General features: G+C 37.3%; 1 protein-coding gene across 1 annotated transcript; it reads right to left on the minus strand.

Moving 5' to 3' along the window:
* Positions 1-4,529: 4,529 nt before the first annotated feature.
* On the minus strand, positions 4,530-21,489 carry LOC122225342 (NKG2-A/NKG2-B type II integral membrane protein-like). The gene is made up of 5 exons (XM_042948275.1): positions 21,303-21,489; positions 20,818-20,895; positions 20,283-20,336; positions 19,611-19,762; positions 4,530-4,637 (listed from the first exon to the last, which is right to left on the minus strand). The coding sequence occupies exons 1-5, from the start codon at positions 21,487-21,489 to the stop codon at positions 4,530-4,532; spliced, it is 579 nt and encodes a 192-aa protein (XP_042804209.1).
* Positions 21,490-23,654: the final 2,165 nt, after the last annotated feature.

Genomic DNA, 23,654 nt, shown 5'->3' on the forward strand with positions numbered 1-23,654 from the left:
ACACCCTCTTAATATCCTTCCACATTTATATATCTCCAGTGATTTTGGTGGATCCCCTAACCTGAGCTCACGCTACCAAATGGTTTCCATGGATTCTTATGGGTACTTGTAAGACTTGAGGCACTTTTTTATGCACGTATTTAGACATGTAAAAAATACTCTGGGAGAAAATTGGGAGGTATTCCACCTCAGAATGTATTAAGTAGATTCTCTCTAACCTTTCTCTATTCTTAATGGTAAGAGATGCATATGTATGGATGGGATACTCCAACATTGGAAAGAAGAGGGCACATCAGTCTCCTCTTCCCCTAGGATCCTGTAGGCTTCTTAAATCTACGAATTGAATTAGGCTATCTTGTCCAACCTTGAGAATTCCTTTCAAATTTCTTCAGTTCCAGAAAAAGATGGCTTTAAAATACATCCAAAACAACAACTGTGGAAGGAAACAAGGGTTCTTCATCACCGAGAAAAGGAACAGTAAATGTGACTTGATTTCAAAATGCGACTGCCTGCCCAGTAAAAAAAACTGACTCTTGTTTAGTGTTCATACATGGCATGTTGACTTTCTCAAATACTTTGTTTAACATGCAAATATCTTTGATGTATATGATTGAGTTGGTTAAATGAGGCAATATTTTTGGTGCCGTATTAAACTAATATATTGACGGCAGACATTTGGATGGGTGAAAAGAGGAAGGCAGAGTTTGAGACTTTGAGTCCTCTCGGAACCAGAGTTTACTGAATATTTGGGAAGCAAAATACGAAAAGAGGACATACAGCAAGAACTCGGTGTGGTTATACTTTATTTAAAGAATCTTTAGGCATTACATTATTTATTCCTCAGATCAGCCCTATTAGGTGGCTACAATTACAGTCCTATCAGATGATGGAACATCCTCCTATCAGATGATGGAACTGAAGACTAAAGACTAAAGACTTAAGTAAAAATGACTGAGGTCTAGTGAATGCTTGAGTGCCAACAGGTGCTTTCAAATACCCTTCAAGTAACTCTCTGAATAAAATACTATTTCTGTCATATGTTACTGGAGAGGAAACTGAGCCAGAGTAGTTATATAACTGAGTCACAGGACTAAGAGTGTGCCTTCTGAAAGCACATTGAAATGACTTGGTTTCATTGCCAACGTTCTTAACCTTTATGCTCTACTGCTTACTCCCCATTTTACATTGATCAAGGACCCTGGTGAAAGCATCTATATGATGATGTTTACCACTATACAAAACTACCTTATGAGAATATTGGGTACAGAGGAAACAAAAATCTAGAAAGGAAGTTGCTTAAAGTACTAAGTGTTTTAACTATTTTCCAATATTTTCTTTACAAACATGCTTACCTATTTCATAAAATATGACAAAAATATTCCTATACCTATAATAGTAGATTAGGTTATATTTCAGTGATCTACATTTCTTCCATCTGACTGTTTTGAAAGGAGATATATTTTGCAGAAACTTAGTGACAGTTTTGGTCATGTGACTTCTTTTCACAACATAATGTGAGTGAGAAAGGGATACCTTACAAGTTTAGGGCCCAAGAATTAAGAAGCACACATCTGCTGGGGTGCCTGGGTGACTCAGTTAAGCATCCAACTTTGGCTCAGGTCACGATCTGGCGATTCGTGAGTTCAAGCCCACGTTGGGCTCTGTGCTGACAGCTCGGAGCCTGGAGCCTGCTTCGGATTCTGTGTCTCCCTCTCTCTCTACTCCTCCCCCACTTGTGCTCTCTCTCTCTCTCTCTCTCAAAAATAAATAAACATTAAAAAAAAGAAGTACATATCTGCTGACTCCTCTGAGAGCTACTAATCTCTGTTATAAAAGGTCATATACCAGGTATCCACTCCTCTAAGAATAAAATATATAAAAAAGATCTGAGCTGAATCTGTATGGAGCCAAGTTGATGTTTACCCAGCCTACATCAACTGAAACACCCTCAAACTCTAAATGGTTGAGTGAAAAATAAGTTTAAATTCTTTGTAAACATCAACACAATCTTGAGTTTTTTGTAACACGACTTCAGCGATTAGTTACAGCTGTCATTTACATGTTGTATGAAATTAATTTTAAATACTCATATAATTTTTCTACATGAGTATAGGGACTAAATACAGAGAGTATAAGGAAGGCTACATTCAGAGAGATGAATGTATATGAAACAGTAAGTTATTTGGCAAACAATAATCAAAGGTAAATCCTTTCCCTCTTGTGAGCGAGCTAGGGTAGAAATATCTCTAAATGATTATCAAATTACTCAAGGTTCTCCCCAATTCTGTCAATAACCAGCTGCTTGACCCACAGAAAACTCTTTACACTTCTAATTCTTGTTTTCTTTATTAGTCAACACTATTTTCCCCATTAAAGTATTTCCTAGGCATTGTAGTAACGAGTGGCAAAAGTTAGGATCTGGAGCATTTAAGAAAACAGGATATGTTCCACACTATGTACAATCCAAGTGAGGAGAACAACACACAAGAAAACGTGTCAAAGGACACCGGTTATTAGCCGATGAAGATACCAGTCTTTACCAAAAAATGAAACTAATCACTAAAAACGCTGCACTAAAACGGATTCAGAAGCTACAGCTTGGTTCTATTCTCTGAGGAAGTGGGCAGATCTGAATGGCTCTTAGCAACCCTGTGGTTGTTGCATGATAACCCTGAGTGCCCATTAACAATTTAGTACTCTCAGCTCCAAATCTACCCTCCGTGTTCCGTTCTCAGATAATGGAGTTACATCCTGTAAACTTCTCACTCTCATCATCTCACACGATGTTGGCTTTTGTCGGTAAAAGACAATGGAGAGACGGTGCAGCAGAAAGGCCTCTTCTTCCTGGTTTCATGGTGTTTTCCCTCCTCTGGCCACCGTGGCTTGGTTGCCAGCCGCATGCTTGCAGGAAGTGTATGTGTATGCAGCCTGGAAGAAGTTTTGGTGGCCTGTGTATGCAGCCTGGAAGAAGTTTTGGTGGCCTGTCCATCAGTTTCCTGCCCTCAGCTCTGTGCCTCCTAACACTCTGGTGTGGGTTCTTCTTGCCTGCTGGTCACAGCCTGAGATCTATCCTCACCAGTGGACCGTGGAGCTGCTCTCTCCCAGGCCAATCCAGTAAGCATGTCTGCCATGAAGCTGTGGTAGCAACAATGTCTTTAGTGACATCTAAACCCTGTCTTCGGAGAGTAAGCCTGGCTTCCCAGTGATCGCTCCTTTCGGTACTCTCCTTTAACTCTGACATATTCTTTTATTTAAAATTCTTTTTACTGTTTATTTATTTTTGAGTGAGACACAGACAGAGAGCCAGCAGGGAGGGATAGAGAGAGAGGGGGGGACACAGAATCTGAAGCAGGCTCCAGGCTCTGAGCGACCAGCACAGAACCTGACATGGGGCTCGAACCCACGAACTGTGAGATCATGACCTGAGCTGAAGTTGGAGGCTCAACCAATTGAGCCAATTGGTTGGAGGTTCAACCAATTGAGCCAGGCACCCCTCACTCTAAGTTATTCTTACAAATTTTTTTTTCATCTTAGTAGTCTTTCCTCTTAGTAGGCTTTCCCTTACAAATAGAGAATAATTGTATACATCAAACTTCCTTTGGTTTCTGTCTCTTGATTGAATTCTGACAGATAACCTTGCCACTCTGCATTGTTCAACCCTCCTTTGCGGCCCCTTTAAGGGCTAGGACAAATCAATTAATTTGGAAATATGATTGGAATTGTTTACTTTATTGAGAGCTTTACAGTAACAGTGCTTGATATTATGATTTGGAATTTATAATTTATTTTAATAAAAAGCAAAAGCTTAAGGAATATATATTATGTACCTTGAGAACGTATTTTTTACATTAATATAACTAAAGATTGAAGAACACCAAGGGTGAATCTTCAGGTACACTTTGGACTTGGGTGATTATGATGCATCACTGTGGATTCGTCCTTGGTAACAAATGGACCGTTCTAGTGAGTGACCTTGATAATGGGAGAGGCCATGCATGTGCACAGACAGAGACAATGTAGGAAACCTCTGTACCTTCCTCTGAGTTTTGTTGTGAACCTAATATTGGTCAAACAAAGAATATCTTAAAAGTATTCTGAGAAAATAATTGGATGGCGTATGAATAAATGTGAGATATGCTCTTTATAGATGGTGAGATAGCGTTATACCAAAATGAGGTAACTAAAGTGCCTGGTGCTTACAAACATATGGTCTTGTGATTAAGCAGGATTCAAAATAGCTCTTCTTTAATTTAAAATTGAAATATGGACAATTCTGGTCACTCTCTGAAGATACTGGCAACCTGAAATACAGAGAATTATATCACATTAATCTTAGCAATATATACAATAATCTTTTGATGGATAAACTATTTCGATTAATAGTTATGCATCGAAATGCAAATATTTCCCCTATCATTTTTCTATGGAAACACTTCAACAATTGTGTCTATAAAATTGTCCACATATTGCTGGTTTTCTTTCTAAGATTAATTCCTCGAAGGCATAAAAAACATAAGTTCTTAGGAAACTTACACTTTGGAAGAGACAGTTGAGCCTCTTGACCACACAGATGAATTTTTATTGCTTCTGTGGCAACCTCTAATCCACGAAGTAGGAATGAATAAATTCAACAAATACTATGAGAAAATAAATTTTATTAGAAAAGCTCTTGTATTCATTTGGACTTTGTAGTACCAAATAAAGTTAATTCTTTCCTACTTTGTAAAATCTTTCAAATTATAATATAATGTTACGCACTGGACACATTATAAAAGTCTCTTAGCAGGATTAAGTGAGAAGGACATGCTGACGAAGGTCATAATTTTGGGGTTCTGATTATTGACAAAAGGTTAATGATAATTTGTGAAATATTCACGTTGGAAAAAATCCTAGAGATTCAAGTAGGAAGCAGCACGTTTGTCATTTTCTTGCCTGGGATGCTCCCATGCCTCCCCACCTGTTGACCCTAGCTCAGCGATCAAGAAGAATCACAGTTTTTACAGTTCGAGAAGCTGCAAAAAAACAGTGGTATTGGTGCCACAGGGGCAGACTTGATTAGTGGTGGGGTTGGGGGCAAACTAGCCTATTGATTTTCAGCTCCCAGTGCTGATTTCATTAGGTAATGTTGAAGAAAACCCATACTCTTACTAGTCAGAGGTTTTGGTCTTTGTGTCAAGCTCTGTGACCCCCATAAATATAATGGGAAGGTAGTTCTGTAAAAATACAACAGAAGAGTTGACATCAGCTCTCCACACACTCTTGGCTGATGGAAAAGAATATGCACACATGGAGAGGAGGCCAAGACGAACCCAGGAGAAAGTAAGAACAGAAAGAGACTTGAGAACTCATAGTAAAGTTATGAGCTGTCCCCTCCCACATTCACACATGTGCACAAACACACACACATGCACACACATCACATGGCAGAGGGGGGAATCCTCCTGATTTGCAGTATTTGAATGCAGTCTTTTGTTTGTTTATTATTATTATTTATTATTTTTAAAATATAATTTATTGTCAAGATTCATCACTTACATACAATACCCGGTGCTCATCCCAACAAGTGCCCTCCTCGATGCCCATCACCCATTTTGCTTGCTACCCCACCCCCATCCATCAACCTTCAGTTTGTTCTCTGTATTTAAGACTGTCTTATGGTTTGTCTCTCTCTCTGTTTGTAACATTTTTTTCCCTTTCCCTTCCCCCATGGTCTTCTGTTAAGTTTCTCAAATTCCACAGATGAGTAAAAAACATATGATATCTGTCTTTCTCTGCCTGACTTATTTCACTTAGCATAATACCCTCCAGTTCCATCGACATTGTTACAAATGGCAGGATTTCACTCTTTTTCATTGCCGACTAGTGTTTCATTGTATATATAAACCACATCTTTATCCACTCATCAGTTGATGGACATTCAGCCTCTTTCCATAATTTGGCTATTGTTGTAGAGCTGCTATAAACATTGGGGAATGCGGTCTTTAAAAAAAAAATTGGTATTTGCACTCAGATATCACCTCACGCCAGTCAGAGTGGCCAAAATGAATAAATCAGGAGACTAGATGCTGGAGAGGATGTGGAGAAACGGGAACCCTCTTGCACTGCTGGTGGGAATGCAAACTGGTGCAGCCACTCTGGAGAACAGTGTGGAGGTTCCTCAAAAAATTAAAACTAGACCTACCCTATGACCCAGCAATAGCACTGCTAGGAATCTACCCAAGGGATACAGGAGTACTGATGCATAGGGGCACTTGTACCCCAATGTTTATAGCAGCACTCTCAACAATAGCCAAATTATGGAAAGAGCCGAAATGTCCATCAACTGATGAATGGATAAAGAAATTGTGGTTTATATACACAATGGAGTACTACATGGCAATGAGAAAGAATGAAATATGGCCCTTTGTAGCAACATGGATGGAACTGGAGAGTGTGATGCTAAGTGAAATAAGCCATACAGAGAAAGAGAGATACCATATGTGTTCACTCTTATGTGGATCCTGAGAAACTTAACAGGAACCCATGGGGAGGGGAAGGAAAAAAAAGAGGTTAGAGTGGGAGAGAGCCAAAGCATAAGAGACTCTTAAAAACTGAGAACAAACTGAGGGTTGATGGGGGGTGGGAGGGAGGGGAGGGTGGGTGATGGGTATTGAGGAGGGCACCTTTTGGGATGAGCACTGGGTGTTGTATGGAAACCAATTTGACAATAAACTTCATATATTGAAAAAAAATAAAAAAAATAAAAAAAATTAAAAAAATTGGTATTTGATATCTAAGCTACAAAATTACAAGGGCAGTCCCTAGGAAGATAGGCTGAAAAATAAAAATCAACAAAAAGAATCTGGAAAACCTGAACAAAAATATCAGCAGGCAGACTTTAGAGGAGAAGATTCTGCAGTAACGTTTATGCAAATTATAAAAATAATAAATCTAAAAAAAATAGAATGTATGTTTGCTAAAGTATATTTCAAAGAATGTCTACTTGAAAAATCAAAACACATGAAAAGAAGTTGGAAAATGTCTTCTATAGTAAGAGAATTCATAGGCCATTAGAAACCACTAATGGGATAAGACGTTACATTTATCAGAAGAAAGTATTTTCAAATAATATTCGTAAATATATGTAAATTATAATGAAAAGTTACTTCAAATAATTAAATGAACAATGTGATGGCAGCAACAGAGCAAGTCGGTGATACCAACAGTGAAATAAAACTATATGAATAAACCACAGAGACATTTTGAGTGTATAAATCCATACCTGTAGTGAAAAATTCACTAAATTTTCTCTGCAGAAAATTTGAGATGCCGTAGACAAAACTGATGAGATGGTGGTTACGGTAACAGAATTTATTCATCCCATAGGATGAGAGAGAAAAAAAAGAGAAAATTTAACAGGGTTCAGAGACCTTCAAAACAGGATCAGGAAAACCAGCTTAGGTCTAAATAGAGTCTGACAGGAACAACAGAGGCAGAAAAAAAAAAAAGAACAACAACCGTAAATCACAACGAATGAACAACTTATTAGATATAGTTTAATAAATATTTGTGGACACCAGAGGCTTAGCAAACTGCTAATAGCATGAACGCATACAAATCCACATCTCATGACATAATGAAATGACCGAGGGACACTTGCAAACATAGACCAAGAAATAATCTTGAGGTAACAGGGTGGATTAAGATGTGTTTTAAGTCAGTGTGAAAATCAGGGAATGGGTGACATATTTTCCACCTCAATCAGCCTCGGACCACATCATGTACCACAGAATCCATATCTGCTCTGCACACAATTTCAGACTGAAGTGGGACACCATCAGCAAGAGGAAAGAATAGGAAGCCCCGGGCCCTGAATCTCCTATGGAAACAATAATTTAAAGATATATTCAGACACAAACCCATGTATATTCAGCTCATCATTTTTTGAAGGGTGCCAAGACCATTCAGTAGGGAAAGAACAGTATCTGTCACAAATGGTGTGGGAACCTGGCTATCCATACGTAAAAGAATGAAGTTGGCTGCTTACATTTCCACCATATACTAAAGTTAACTCAAAAAGGACTAAGGACCTAAACATAAATGTAAAACTATGTAAATGCATGAAGAAAACCTGGGGGGAAAGTAAACAACATTGTGTTTGGCAATGATTTCTCGGGTATGCCACCCAAACCACAGACTACAAAGGAAAAGTCCATTGTAGAGAAACAGGCTACATCAAACTAAAACATTTCTATGCGTCAGAGGGTGTGATCAACAGAATGAATAGTGGCAAAAACACTTGCAAATCATACATCAAACAAGGGATCCATTTCCAAAATATATAAGGAAACTTACAAGTCAGTAACAACAACAAAAACCAAATCACACAGTTAAAAAATGAGCAAAGAAATTGAATAGATTTATCTCCAAAGAAAATATACAAATGGTCAAAAAGCATATGAAAAGATGCTCAATAGCACTAATAATCCGAGAAATGCAAATCAAAACCACAATGAGATAGCACCTCATTCTCACTAGGTTGGATAGAATCAAAAAAGTTTTGGTGAGAAGGTGGAAAAGAGGAGCCTTGCATACTGTTGTTGGGAACATAAATTGGTCAGCTGTTATGAAGGAGAGTATGGAGCTTCTTCAAGAAATTAAAAATACAATTACCAACTGAATCAGTAATCCCACATGTTGCAAAATATCTAAAGGAATTGAAAGCAAGACCTCAAAGAGATGTGTACATCCATCCTCACTGAAGCATTATTCACAAAAGCCAAGTGGTAGAAGCAGTCCAAATGTCTACTGATGGATGGATGGATCAAGAAAACGTGCTATACACATAACAGTGTATTTATCCAGCCTTAAAAAAGAAGGAAATCTAACCAATTCTATAATATGGATGAAACTCCAGGACATTATGCTAAGTGAAACAAGCCAGTCACATGAACGCAAAAAAGAAAAAAAAAAGTGTATGATTCCACTTACATGAAGTGTCTAAAGTAGTCAGATTAGTAGAAACAGTGAGTAGAATGGCAATTGCTAATGGTTGAAGGGAAAGTGGAGAAGGTAATTATTGTTTAATGAGTATAGAGTCCCAGTTTTACAAGGTAGAAGTTCTAGATATAGTTAGCGCCCCTAGCATGGGTGCTTAGAGTTGCTTAAGATGTATGATCTAGTTAAATGCAATGTAAGATGTGAGATAGCATGTGATTCCCACTGTGTGAAAATACGGAAGAAACAAAACTACAGGGATCATAAATAGATCAGTGGTTGACAGGGTTTAGGGGGAAGGAAGTTTGGATAGGTAGAGCACAGAGGACTTTGAAGGCAGTGAAACTATTCTGTATAACTCCATAATGGTTGATACACGTCATTATATATTTCTCCAAACTCATAAAATGCACAACATCAGGAGTACACCTTAAAGTAAACTATGGTCTTTGGGTGACAAAGATGTGTCAAGATAGGTGTATCAATTGAAGCAAACGAACCACCCCACTGAGGGATGCTGAAAGTGAGAAAGTCTCTGCACTACTGGTGCACAGACACATAGATAGTAGAGGAATACAGAAAATCTCTGTACTTTGTCTGAGTTTTGCTGTGAGCCTAAAACTGCTCCAAGAAAACAGTCTATTTTTGTTAACATGGATAATGTGGTCAGTTTTACGTTATGTGCATTTTTTTGCCACAACTTAAAAAAAAAATAAAATAAAAAGGCAAACAAAAGAAAGGAGGTGATCTTGACAGAAGCAAGAAAAAAAAAACTACTCATTACATTTAGTAAAATAATGATATGATTAATAGATGAGTTCTTACCAGAAACAATAAAGGATGAAAGATAGGGAAGGTCAAATTCAGAGCTGAAAGTACTGAAAAAAAAAAAACAAAAAAGCAAGAAACAAACCAACTCCCTACACACACACACACACAAACCCAAAACAAAACAAAATAAAAACACTTGTCAAACAAGAATTATAAATTCGCAAAACAAATTTTCAAAAAAGAAGTTGCATAAAGACCCCACAACGAACACAAAATCTAAGACAATTTCCTCTTAGTACACCTGCCCTCTAAAAATGTTCTTTAAGCTACAAGTAAATGATGCCAGTTGGTAATGCATATCTACAAGACGGAATATGATCGCCAGCAATGCTAAATATATTCGTATATTTTAAAACCTGTGTGTATGTTTTCCTCTCTGAATTGCTTCAACAGATGAGATTATTTAAAGCAATCATTATAACACTGTTGGTGGGATCTATACCACGTACGTTATTTTTTTTAGCATTTGTTAATTTCTGTGGCGCAAAGTCACCAAGAGGGCGTCATTTCAAGTCTCCAGTGGGAAATCAGTGTTTGGAATCCGAAGGTAGCTGGCTTCAGTACAACCTTGTAAGAACAGGTTTCCGGCTCTCTCTGAAAGTAGAGCGTCCCTATGAAAATGTTCCTAAGCCGAAATGGTGGACACTAAAGAAGTAAATAGCATTAATTCATGTGGAAAAATTGTTGAATATTCCCTGATCCCCAAAACATTCCCCACCAAAATAAATAACCCCCAAATAACCTCCCTTACGTTTTTCTGATATAAGACACACCTTGCGAATGGATATGAAAAATACATTGAACACAGATGCTCAAAAACACAATTGAAAGCTATGCTTGGTACTGAACTCAGATGCTGAGTATAGTTTCTGAGGAATGAAATTGACAGGGCCAATCTTGCTGCTTGGGGGTGTGAGCTGCCTCTAACAGTAAAACTAGCAGCGAGCACAATTTTTGCTTTTCACCTTTTCTCTTACACACGTTAATCCCCTTCAGATTCTGTTGTTCAGCAAAAAACTGGTACTAACGTAGGTCTTTCACAAAATCAAACTGACATAAGGCAAATTTTCCTGAAGGTGTGTTTATTATTTTATTAAGAGCATGGGGGAGGGGGCACAGAGGGAGGGAGAGAGAGAATCCCAAGCAGGCTACCCACTGTCAGGGCAGAGCTGGACTCAAGGCTTCATATCTCATGGACCATGTGATCACAACCTGAGCCAAAATCAAGAGTTGGACTTTTAACCAACTGAGCCACGCAGGTGCTGCAGGCATAATGCAAATTTTTGAACAGCTGAGGAATACCTGTAATACTTAGGAGGGGGAAAAGGAGCTATGTTCGTGTTAATATAACATATTTTAATGGAAATTAGAATTAATTTGAAGTACATGGCGATCAGCTAATGATATATGCGTAAAGAGTGCTATCAGCAACATAGAAGATGAGCAAATCCCAATAAAAGCAATAAGAACAATAATTATACAACTCCAAACTGAGAACTGCTCAGGGAACACTCTAGACCACAGAAAAACAGCACACACCGGGTGTAGTTCAAAAATCCAGGATGGTCCCATAGAACATAAAGGAAGCATTTTACCTGCATCACCCAACCCTGCAGCTGAGAGCCACTTGGCACCTGGAGGAATCCCCCCAGGGGGAGTCACCTCATGGACAGAAGGGGAGCAGGAGAACCAATAATCTTCAACGATGTGGACATCTGCAGCTTTTGCAACAAAGGTGTCCCACCGATACTGATCCTGATCCCACTAGTTGGAGCAGCCCAGAGTGCTCTCTCTGTATCTCCTCCCAGAGCCTGGGGCTGTTGCTATGGTCAGACTTGCCTTCGGGGACACCAATTGCTGCTTTTAGGGACTGGGTACCACAGCGCCTCCCTTATACAAGACTAGAGCTGGTCTGATTTTTGCCCTCTCCTGGTCCCAGGTTGGGGCTCTGTCTCAACATTACCAGGGCAGACTCTGCTGCCCTGAACCCTGCCCTCAGCTCCTAAGAATACTTTAACTGCCACTCTAGGTGCAAGTTGCTGCTGTCCTGGATTCTACCCATAGTGTTCCATGCCATGACTCTGTATCTTCATGTAAAGGGTCCTCCTGCTGCTCTGAACCCCATCCCCACTCGATGCCTAGATTCTGGACTGCCATTGCTAACACGAGGTTGCTATTGTTTGAAAACTTGACATCACCCACAGCAACTCCAGCCTCTGACCCATCCTTGCTAGGGCTTGTCATCCTAAGTTCCGTGGTCACCGCTACATAGCTTCTGTCAACCAGAGTCAGAGCGATGAGCACCTGAGACCCAGATACAGTTTCCGTGGCATATCTGCAAGTGTCTCCACCTTGGACCCCAGTGCCACAGCCACAGTAAGTGAACCTGTGCACTGAGACCTTGTGGCGATGGTAGTTCTATCTGTGCCCGACCTTGGATGACAGTTCCAGTACTGCTCTGAGGGCTCTGAGGCCAGCATGCAGTACCTGATACCAGAAAGATCATCTCGACAAGATCTTCTTCCCAAACATAAGGCAGGAGGGAGTGGGATGATATTTTTAAGGCGGTCAAAGGGGGAAAAAAAAAACAGCCAACCAAGAATGCCTTACTCAGCAAAGCTGTCATTCGAAAACGAAGAAGAGATAAAAGCTTTCCCAGCCTCTCAAAGGATGGTGTGTCAATGGTTCAGCTTGCCCCGGATGGCAGAGGACAGCAGCACCATGACTCTTGTGGTCGTCTCTAGACCACCATGTGTCAGAACCAGTTTTAAGTATTTGATATGTCTAACTGAAATGCTAAAGGGAATTCTTGAAGCTGAAACAGACGAAAATTAGAAACAATGAAACATATAAACATATAGAATCACTGGTAGAGGCAAAAGGAACAATACCCTTGACATTGGTGTAGACGATGGTTTCTTGGATACCGAAACCACAGGCAACAAAAACTAAAATAAGAAAAGTGGGACTGCATTAAGCCAAAGAGCATCTTTTCAGCAAGGAAAGAACCAAGCAAGTGAAAGAACAATGTAGAGAGCAGAAGAAAATATCTGTAAACAAATATCAGATAAGGGAGTAATATCCATTTATATAAAGAACTCTTACAATGTAATAAAAGCAAAGAACACAATCCAATTCAAAAAATGGGCAAAGGACTTGAGTAGATATTTTTTGAAAGACATACAAATGGCAAGCAGATACAGGTAAGGTGCATAAGGTCACTAATCATCAGGGAAATGCAAATCAAAACCACCAGCTGGGGGCGCCTGGGTGGCTCAGTCGGTTAAGCATCCGACTTCAGCTCAGGTCACGATCTCGCGGTCCGTGAGTTCAAGGCCCGTGTTGGGCTCTGGGCTGATGGCTCAGAGCCTGGAGCCTGCTTCGGATTCTGTGTCTCCCTCTCTCTCTGCCCCTCCCCCGCTCATGCTCTGTCTCTGTCTCAAAAATAAATAAACGTTAAAAAAATTAAAAAAAAATTTAAAACCCCCAGCTGATGTCACCTCATGCCTGTTAGAATGGTTTAAGTATCTGCCAACAGATTATAGTTAAAGAAGGTATCACATATATACAATATACAAATTCATACACACTGAATATAAATTATTCAGCTGTGAGAAAGAAAGAAATCTTGCCATTTGTGGCAAATGGATAAAACTTGAAGGCATTATTGTAAGAGATAAAAGTCAGACAAGGAATGCAAAAACTGTATGGTCTCACATGTGGAATTGAAAAAATTGAACCTGTAAAATTTAAGGATAGAATGTTGTTTACAAGGGGAAGGGGTGGGGAATTCTGGAGATATTTAAGAGTACAAAGTACAACTATAGATAAATAAGTTCTGGAGATCTAATGTACAGCATAGTGATTGTAGTCAGCATTACTGTATTATAACCTTCAGAGTTGCTAAGACTAAATCTTAGCTGTTCTGAACACCCACAAAAAAAACCCCAAGATGGTAAATATGTGACATGAGAAAGGTGTTATCTAACATTACCTTAGCAATTATACTGCAATACATAAATGTATCAAATGAACACATTGTATGCCTTAAATTTATGCAATGTTATATGTCAATTTTACCTAATAAAAACAAACAAAGGATGCATTTGTTTCTTACAGGTACTAAAGAAATTAGTAAAGGATATAGTTAAGACATCCATAGTGGAATTAAAATGGAGCAATAAAATAACATATGTTTAATACAAAAGATGCCAGGTAAGGTGGAAGAAGAAACTAATACATAGACATAAAGTGAAGGGCAAAATGGCAGGCCTGAATTCAACTATCCCAATAACGACATTCTGTGAATTAGATAAATATTCCAATCAAAAGACAGAAATTGCCATCCTGGCTAAAAAAGTAAGATCCATCTACATGCTCTCTGTAACAGACACACTTTACATTCAAAGGCACCAATAGGTGAAAGTAAAAGGATAGCAAAAGATAGACCTTACAAACAGGAATCCCATAAGTGAGCAGGGATGGCTATTCTAGTATCAGACAAAGTAGCTGTTAAAACACAAAGTATTAGTAGAAATTAAAAGAAACATTTCAAAATGTTAAGGCTGTCAATATAAGAGAAAAATAAAACAATTATAAACGTATATTAGTCACCTGATAACAGAACCCTCAAACACATGAAATGGAAACTAACAGAATTATAAGTATAGCTGAAGATTTAAATCTCTTCCCTCAGTAAGTGATAGAACAGCTAGTCACAAAAGCAGGAGGACTATGGAAGACTGTCAAAACACTAGGAACCGCCTTGACAACTGACATATATAGAAAGTGTTCTAGGTCATAAATAGGGAACTTAATTTTAAGGGCTGGAAAAATCAAGGTATATTCTCTGAAGACAAAGGAATCGACGAGAAGTAACGACAGAAAGAAATTTGGAGAATTTTCAAACATGTGGAAAGCGATTCACTTCTGAAAAATTTATAGTTCATAGATGCAGTCTTTGAAAATATCTGGTACCGGATGATGGAAATTACCTTGTCTGGATGCTAATGTATAAAAATTTGGGGGGGGGGGGGTTAGAACGAAAGTAGTGTTTAGAGACTTTCTGTACCTTTGTCACCTATATCCAAAAAGAAGAATTCTATAAAATGCATGATCTGAGTAGTTTCCCTCTCAAGAAGCTATAAAGACAAGAGCCAGCTAAAGTTATAGAAGGAAGAAATGATAAACATATTTAGCTGAAAGTTGATTCTGAATTTATGTATATTAGCATAACTAAGGTAGGTCTAAATGAATCAATACCCAAATATCCAAGAGCACCGGCAATAGAATGGATGAATACATTATAGCAAAATCAGACAATGGGATGGCAAGGACTATGAACAATTTGCAACTTCATGCAACTTTTGGATGAATCACACAAGCTTAGTTTAACCTGAAAGATCCAGTACTAAAGTATGCATAGCGTATGGTTCCATTTCTATAAAGTGTTAAGTACAGATAAGAACATGAAAGGGACGTTTTGCACTGCTGCTGAAGTTCATTATCTGATTCCATGCAACGGTGACACTTGAAAATCCAGCCATCTGTTGGCATGTATACCATGTGCATCCATAAAAGAATATTATGAAAAGAGGCAAATATACTTAAAACCAGACACAAAATTGAAAAAAAAAAATCCTACCGAACATGACACGCGAAAATCAAAACAAAAAGAAAGAAAAATATCAGAATTGCCTTATATCTTCTAATACAATGTTACCTGTAATTCAGAAAACTTTTCACACTCGGTTACAGAGTATTTAGAAGTTTATGAATAAAAAAATGTAATGCCAATTAAAAAACAAAAAGATAACCTTGTAGGGTAGAAAGAAAGGGGTTATAGAAATATGTATTAAGTACATTTTGATGGGAATACTAAAAAAGAACCTAAATTGCATGTCAGTGGCAATCATAAATAGATTCTGACAATATATAAAAATAATGGACAATCACATAAGTAGATTTATTGAAGTAATGCCATGTTGGATTTACATTTGAAGTTCCATAGATTTTATCTGTCACATTAGCAGGATAAAAAAGATCAAATGATGTGATTTCTCGGATGCAGAAGGCAAATGATAAAACTAATATTCATTCTTCATTTTAAAAATATCCATAGAGGGGCACCTGGGTGGCTCAGCTGGTTAAGTGTCTAACTCTTGATTTTGACTCAGGTCATGATCTCACAGGTCATGAGATTTGAGTCCTGCATTAAGCTCTGCATTGAACAGCGAGGAGGCTGCTTGGAATCTCTCTCTCCCTCTCCCTCTCAAATAAATAAATAAATAATATTTATAATATTATTATAAATAAATAAATATACTTAATATAGATATATAGATATAGGTATATACCTATATAAGTATATACCTATATCTATATATATTTCTTTAGAAAGATAGAAAATAATAGGAAACATCCATGAAAGATCTAGAATAGATATGATAACTCTGAAAAAGTACTGATATAAACTCACTGTTTAAAAAAATGATGGTTTTTAACATATGAAATTGACATAAAATATATATAATGAGATTAATGGAACAGATTAGAGAGTGGAAAATTTATATCCACACGTATATGGAGTGCACATTTCAACAGAGATGTAAGGTCATTCATGGGAGAAAGTATAGTCTTCTCAACAAATGTTTGGGAAGCAATGGGATATTAAAATTATTAATAAATATATACTTTACACTACGTACACAAATATAAAAATGGCTCATACATAGGTGTGAAAGATAAAATTTCAAGATGATGTAACAGAAAAAAACACATAGCCTAAAGTTGGGCAGAGATTTCTTAGAACACCAGCCACATGAACCATAAAAGAACAAAGTGATAAAGTGTAGTTCATCAGGATAATTTCTCTATTTGAAGAGAAAAGAAAGACAAGTCAGCATCTTGGGAAGAAATATTTACAAATCATACATCCAATAAAAGAGTTGCTGTCAGGATAATAAAAAAATTCTCAAAATGTAATAACAAAGAGTAAAAATATGTGCAAAATATTTCAATAGAAACTTCACCGAAAAACATATATGGAGGGCAAAGAGAATACGAAACAATGCTCAACACTACTAGCCTGGGAACATTCAAATTAAAACCACTACAGACCAGACTTCCTGTTCTGGAAAGATAGAGAGGGTAGAATTTTCTCTATTCCTCTCACCAAATACAGCTACAACCCTGGGCATTAAACGGAAAACAATAGAAGAAGACTCAGAAAGGTGATGAGAAAGCTGACCGAACCAGGCACTGGAGACCTGAGGAATGACATGGCAGCGAGCTCCCTGGAAATTTTCTTTACCTCACATATCCCAGACTGGTGCCAGAGAGGCTGGAAAACCACAGACACCAATAGGTATACACAAAAGTCCCCAATCGCAGGGTACCTGGGTGGTTCAGTCAGTTGAGCATCTGACTTCAGCTCCAGTCATGATCTCACAGTTCATAGGTTCAAACCCCGAGTCAGGCTCTGGGCTGACAGCTCAGAGCCTGGAGCCTGCTTCGGATTCTGTGTCTCCCTCTCTCTCTGCCCCTCCCCTGGAGGGCATGCCAGAACGGCAAAAGTTTTAGACACTAACTGCATATTCCGATCAAAAACAATTGACAAACCCACAAAAATATCACCCAGGCATGCAGGGGAAATCAACACGTTGTCTGGTGAAGGAAAACTAAGAACATTTGTCACCAGGGGCACCTGGGTGGCTCAAGTCAGTTAAGTGTACCACTCTTGGTTTCTGCTCAGGTTCTGACCTCACAGTTTTGTGAGTTCAAATCCTGCAACTGGTTCTGTGCTGGTAGTGTGGAGCCTGCTTGGGATTCTCTCTCTTTCTCTCTCTCTCTCTCTGTCTGTCTGTCTCTCTCTCTCTCTCTCCGCCCTCTCCCCCAAATCGTGCTGTCTCTGACTCTCTCGAAATAAATAAGCTTAAAATAAATGTGTCACCACAAGACCCACTCTGAAAATAATTCCCTTTAGCAGTTTTCTGATAACAAAAGGAATCAGGGAATGTCAGGAAGAAAGAACAAAAGAAAATAAAAAGATCACTGGTTCTAATGGACTTCCTTCACCTCTCGTGCTTTCTAAATTGTTTCATATTTGAGGGAAAATTATCAGTTGAAGCAAAATTATAAAATCAGTTTGATTCTCAATTTTAGTAGAGAAATATTTAAGACAATTATATTATGAATGGGACAACATTAGGGGCCATAAAGGAAAGTAAGGCTCTACATTTTACTCAAACTGCTGTGGGTTGTGATAGACTGCGTAGACTATGATCTCTGAAAATGTAATCATCTATATAAAGATGTTTGATATCTACATTATTTACATAAAGCAGATTAAAGCATATAAGTACATATATAAAGTTATTTATGAAGAAAAGATCCACTTTGCTACAAATTATGCTCCATCAATTAGGTCATGATGTAGAAAAGTATAACCTTTTTCTTATAGCATGACAAACACAGCATCACCAAAAAGAAAGTTCCAGTAGGTCATAAACCTTAATTAAGAGTAAAAACAAATAAAGACATGAAGAGAAAAGTTAAATCTTAGAAAGTAACATAAGACAGGATAGTCATGAAGTAGGTCCAAAATAATCACCACCATTCAAAATGATAAATTGGACTATAGTATCATTAATGCATTTGTGTCATTAAAACCTCCAATGTGAGGGTAAAAATGATAGTCACAGCATCCAAAATCTATTCGCGTCTTACAAACTCAAAAAAGAGCTCATGTCTAAAATTGGACGAGGACTTCTAAGAAGGGAAAAGCGACACTGTCCGGGAGAAATGGGCAAGAGATACACTCAAGCATTCTCACAGGAAATGGTACTGTTATACAATCATCAGAAATTATTACATTAATTTTTCACTAGTGAATGTGAGATTAAGGGGTTATTTTGTACACGGTGTGTTTACACAATACATTAGAAAAATGTTGGAATAAGGTGATAAATTGAAATATACACGTAACTGTGTAATTTCATTCTAACACTTAGAAGAAAATGTATTATAAATACCCATAAGGACAATTATCTTATACTTCTATATTTGTATTTTCTTATGATAAGTGTAATATTTATAAGCAAATGCAGTATATCATATACTATATAGTTATGCATCATATATAAGTTATTATAAATACAACACAATATGTGAGAAAAAGCCATGGAAAAAGCTTTCCATAAAAAGTTATTCATAATATCCACATACTAAAAGGGAACCAAATTTGTGAAAATAAATTTTAAAATGTCATATTCATAGAAGACAGCAGTGAAAATTCACAAACTATAGACAAATGCAATAATATAATGCCTTACAAATGTCATATGAGAGCGAAGGGAGACACACATAAAAATGCATACTGCATGATTCCATTGAGAAAAAGTCCAAAATTAAGCAAAAATACTCCATAATGTAAATGGATAGGGCTAATAAAAGCCCTAAACTTCTACATCATGATCTGTCTTGTAAGTGCGTGGTTCTAACTAGTTTGTGTTCAATTTGTGCAATCATGTACTTATTTTCCTTGAAGCGTCAAAATTAAATAGCAAAGTTTATTTCATGCTAAAGGGCATTTATAGAAACACGGTTTTCTATGAAAAGCAAGAACTGGAAATTATTAAATGTGCAGTAACGATATAAAAATATAAATAAAATATCATACCCAAACTATAAACAGACTTCAAAGCAAATAACCTACAAATATTTACAAAAATATGGATGAGCTCTACAAATATAATATTAACTGATAAGCTTTTAATAAACTCTGGAAGCATTTGAAATCTTACCACATCCTCTTCATTATCTACGGAGAGCAGGTTAGAGTTTTTAGAAGCACAGGACATCAAACTCTTATTCCACGGTTTTTTTTCAATGCTGATGTAATAGCAATTGTTGCAATACGTAACCCACTCTTCTGGACAACGACCACAGTGATGTGCTAGAAGAAGATGATGAGATATTATCAAAAATTTTGAATATTACAAAACTCAAATTTTTGCATGGGTATATACATTTGTATACATCACATATCTATGCATCCTCCCAGGATGGTATAAATAAAATAGGCTCACACACACTCACAGAGAATGGTCAGGTTCTCATCCTAATTTATGTGCCCATACAAAGCAAACACACAAAAGTATCCATCTCTACATGTCCTGAGAGTCACTGAACAAAATCACTTTTATGGATAGTAAAATGATTTGTCTCTTACCATGTTATAGCAAGAGGAAGTTTGAGGTGATTGGTAACAATGCGTGTGGTGATTTTAAATGAGTATTTCTTCAAATTGTTACAGAAGAAGTAATATTCTCTGACAGTCATTATTTCAGAAAGTTTATATGTGAACTTCTAATTGATTTTCACCCAAATAGACTCGATTAACTTCTTTGCCTAGCCTCAGACGGAGACAAAATAGAAACTATACTAATAACAGAATTTTGAAAATGATGTTGTACCTTTCTGGATCCTTGTTTCCGGGGTAGAATTATTCTGCTCCGGTGTGTCAGTACCTAGAACAATTAAAGTAATCCTCATACAAACTTAATGTTAAACTAAACAAATCATAATAACTGAGTTTCTTAGTTTGAAATTTGGTGTATGGTTTAGAATTAGAAAACTGTAATAAAATTAATTTTACCAGTAAAAAGTGAATAACGGGGGAAGACATTTCAAAAGTCTAAACGAATCAAACCGCACCACCTCTTACAGTATTTGGTAACCAATCTCAAGAATTAATTTGTGTTTCTCTATAAGGTCTCTTTCCTATACCTTGTCTTTGAGTTATGAAATCCGAGTTATGAGAATAAATATGTAATACTACCGACAATTGTTGTTATTTCTACCTTTGACAGTTTCAGAATAATCATTCCAAGTTAGAGCTTGAATGCATTTAAATAAGAGAATAAAATTCCATAATGTTATGAAATATTTTGAGCCACTGAGGACCATTAAAGTGAAATATTCCCTTTCGTCATTTAAACACTTACTGACCGGGATTAACAGCTAGTATTACCACAGTGGACATCAAGACAAGACAGATGATTCCCAGGATCCCAGCAATGAGCTTCTCTGGACATGATGATAAATAGTAGAAAGAGAAATGAAAACACTGAGAAAGGATGCACAGAAATAATCATTTAGAAAATTTACAAACAGAACCAACGATGCACATGGAATCCCACATAAAAACTTGGGACTCCAAACCTGTATCTGCTATTGTAATCTTCTCTCAGAATATACCCTTGCATTTACAGTAAATATACTACTCCATGACATGTTGGTAAAGACTACAAATTACAACAATGCCTGAACAAAGTTAGTTCTCAGATTTTAATTACAGTACCGTATTCCAAATTCAAGTTTGGATTCTCACAAATGAAAAATATGCGAGATCATTCCCTACTCACTCCCTACACCCCTGTACCCCAACTGCACATTCTAGAACAGGTATACTGTGTGTGTATTAAATGTTTTACCTTTGCAGGGAGAGTTCTTGCCATTCCCTTGAAGGGCCCGAGAAGCATTTTGAAGATTTAATTCTGCATAGGCTATCTCCTCCTCAGTTACTGAAATGGAACACTTCATGCCCTTAGGTTGCACTTGCTGTCTTTTTGAGCCCTCAGCATGATGGAGTTCCACATAAGTCACGCCTTGGTTGTTCATGTCTGCAGCTGAGTAGTGTCAGCTACAATGTGGATGAAACTGCCCTGAAGGTCTTGATCAAGAGTGTGTGTCATGTGCTGACGACATTGCTAGTACAGTGACACCGGGTGGGGTGCAGGGTGAGGGATGCTACTCATTTGCAGTTGAACAATATAAAGTCTGGTACTAACTTCCGTAGAGATAGAAATAAGTGTTTCATGATAGAATAAGTGGTTTTTACTATGCTATTCTATGTTTGACACAATAGTATTTGTTGGAAAAATGTAAAGAAATAAATGAGAGAGGAATAAAGGAATTCGTGAATAATACTGTCCTTATAATTCCGCAGAAACATTTCAACACTATTAACTGGGCTAAAATTAAAACGCAGTATTAGGAAAAGAATGCTGCATGATATTTTGGACAATTTAAAACCACTATTGGTTAAAAATTGAGTGTTCTGATTGGAGAATACTAGTTTTAGCACAAATAGAAATTCCCTGAAGTAAAATATTTCTATTTGGGGACTTAGATTTCTTTCCTGAAAGGTCATGTGCTATCAAATGATCTTTTATTTTAAATAAATTTGGAATTCTGTGACATCGTTAAATTTTAAAAGAAAGATTTTATATGTTGCACAATATTACATGACCCACTAAACGTATCTGAAACCTGAACAACACTGAAAACAAAAGAGCAAAAAATATATATTTTTTTTAATTTTTATTTTTTTAATTTACATCCAAATTAATTAGCATATAGTACAACAATGATTTCAGGAGTAGATTCTTTAATGCCCCTTACCCACATAGAGCATCCCCCCTCACACAACCCCTCCAGTAAACCTCAGTTTGTTCTCCATATTTATGAGTCTCTTCTGTTTTGTCCCCCTCCCTGTTTTTATATTACTTTTGCTTCCTTTCCCTTGTGTTCATCTGTTCTGTGTCTTAAAGTCCTCAGATGAGTGAAGTCATATATTTGTCTTTCTCTGACTGACTAATTTTGCTTAGCATAATACCCTCTGGTTCCATCCACATAGTTGCAAATGGCGAGATTTCATTCCTTTTGATTGGCGAGTAATAGTCTATTGTGTGTATATATATATATGCACATATATATATATATGTATGTGTATATATATGTGTATACACACACACACACACACACACACACATATATATATATATATATATATATATATATATATATATATATATAAAACTTCCTTATCCATTCATCCATTGATGGACATGTGGGCTCTTTCCAGACTTTGGCTATTGTTGATAGTGTTGCTATAAACATTGGGGTGCATGTGTCCTTTCGAAACAGCATACCTGTATCCCTTGGATATATACCTAGTAGTGCAATTGCTGGGTCATAGGGTAGTTCTATTTTTAATTTTTTGAGGAACCTCCATACAGTTTTTCCAGAGTGGCTGCACCAGCTTGCATTCTCACCAACGATGCAAAAGAGATCCTCTTTCTCCACATCTTCGCCAACATCTGTTGTTGCCTGAATTGTTAATATTAGCCATTCTGACAGGGGTGAGGTGGTATCTCATTGTGGTTTCGATTTGTATTTCCCTGATGATGAGTGATGTGGAGCATTTTTTCATTGGTCGGTTGCCCATCTGGATGCCTTCTTTGGAGAAGTGTCTATTCATGTCTTTTGCCCATTTCTTCACTGGATTATTTGTTTTTTGGGTGTTTAGTTTGATAAGTTCTTTATAGATTTTGGATACTAACCCTTTATCTGATATGTCATTTGCAAATATCTTCTCCCATTCTGTGGGTTGCCTTTGAGTTTTGCTGATTACTTCTTTCGCTGTGCAGAAGTTTTTATTTTGATGAGGTCCCAATAGTTCATTTTGCTTTTGTTTCCCTGCCTCCGGAGATGTGCTGAGTAAGAAGTTGCTGCAGCCAAGATCAAAGAGGTTTTTGTCTGCTTTCTCCTCAAGGATTTTGATGGCTTCTTGTCTTACATTTAGGTCTTTCATCTATTTTGACTTTCTTTTTGTGTATGGTGTAATAAAGTGGTGTAGGTTCATTCTTCTGCATGTCGCTGTCCAGTTTTCCCAGCACCACTTGCTGAAGAGACTGTCTTTGTTCCCTTGGATATTCTTTCCTGCTTTGTCAAAGATTAGTTGGCCATATGTTTGTGGGCCCCTTTCTGGGTTCTCTATTCTG

The sequence above is a fragment of the Panthera leo genome, chromosome B4 (assembly GCF_018350215.1).
Source record: "Panthera leo isolate Ple1 chromosome B4, P.leo_Ple1_pat1.1, whole genome shotgun sequence".
Taxonomy (NCBI): domain Eukaryota; kingdom Metazoa; phylum Chordata; class Mammalia; order Carnivora; family Felidae; genus Panthera; species Panthera leo.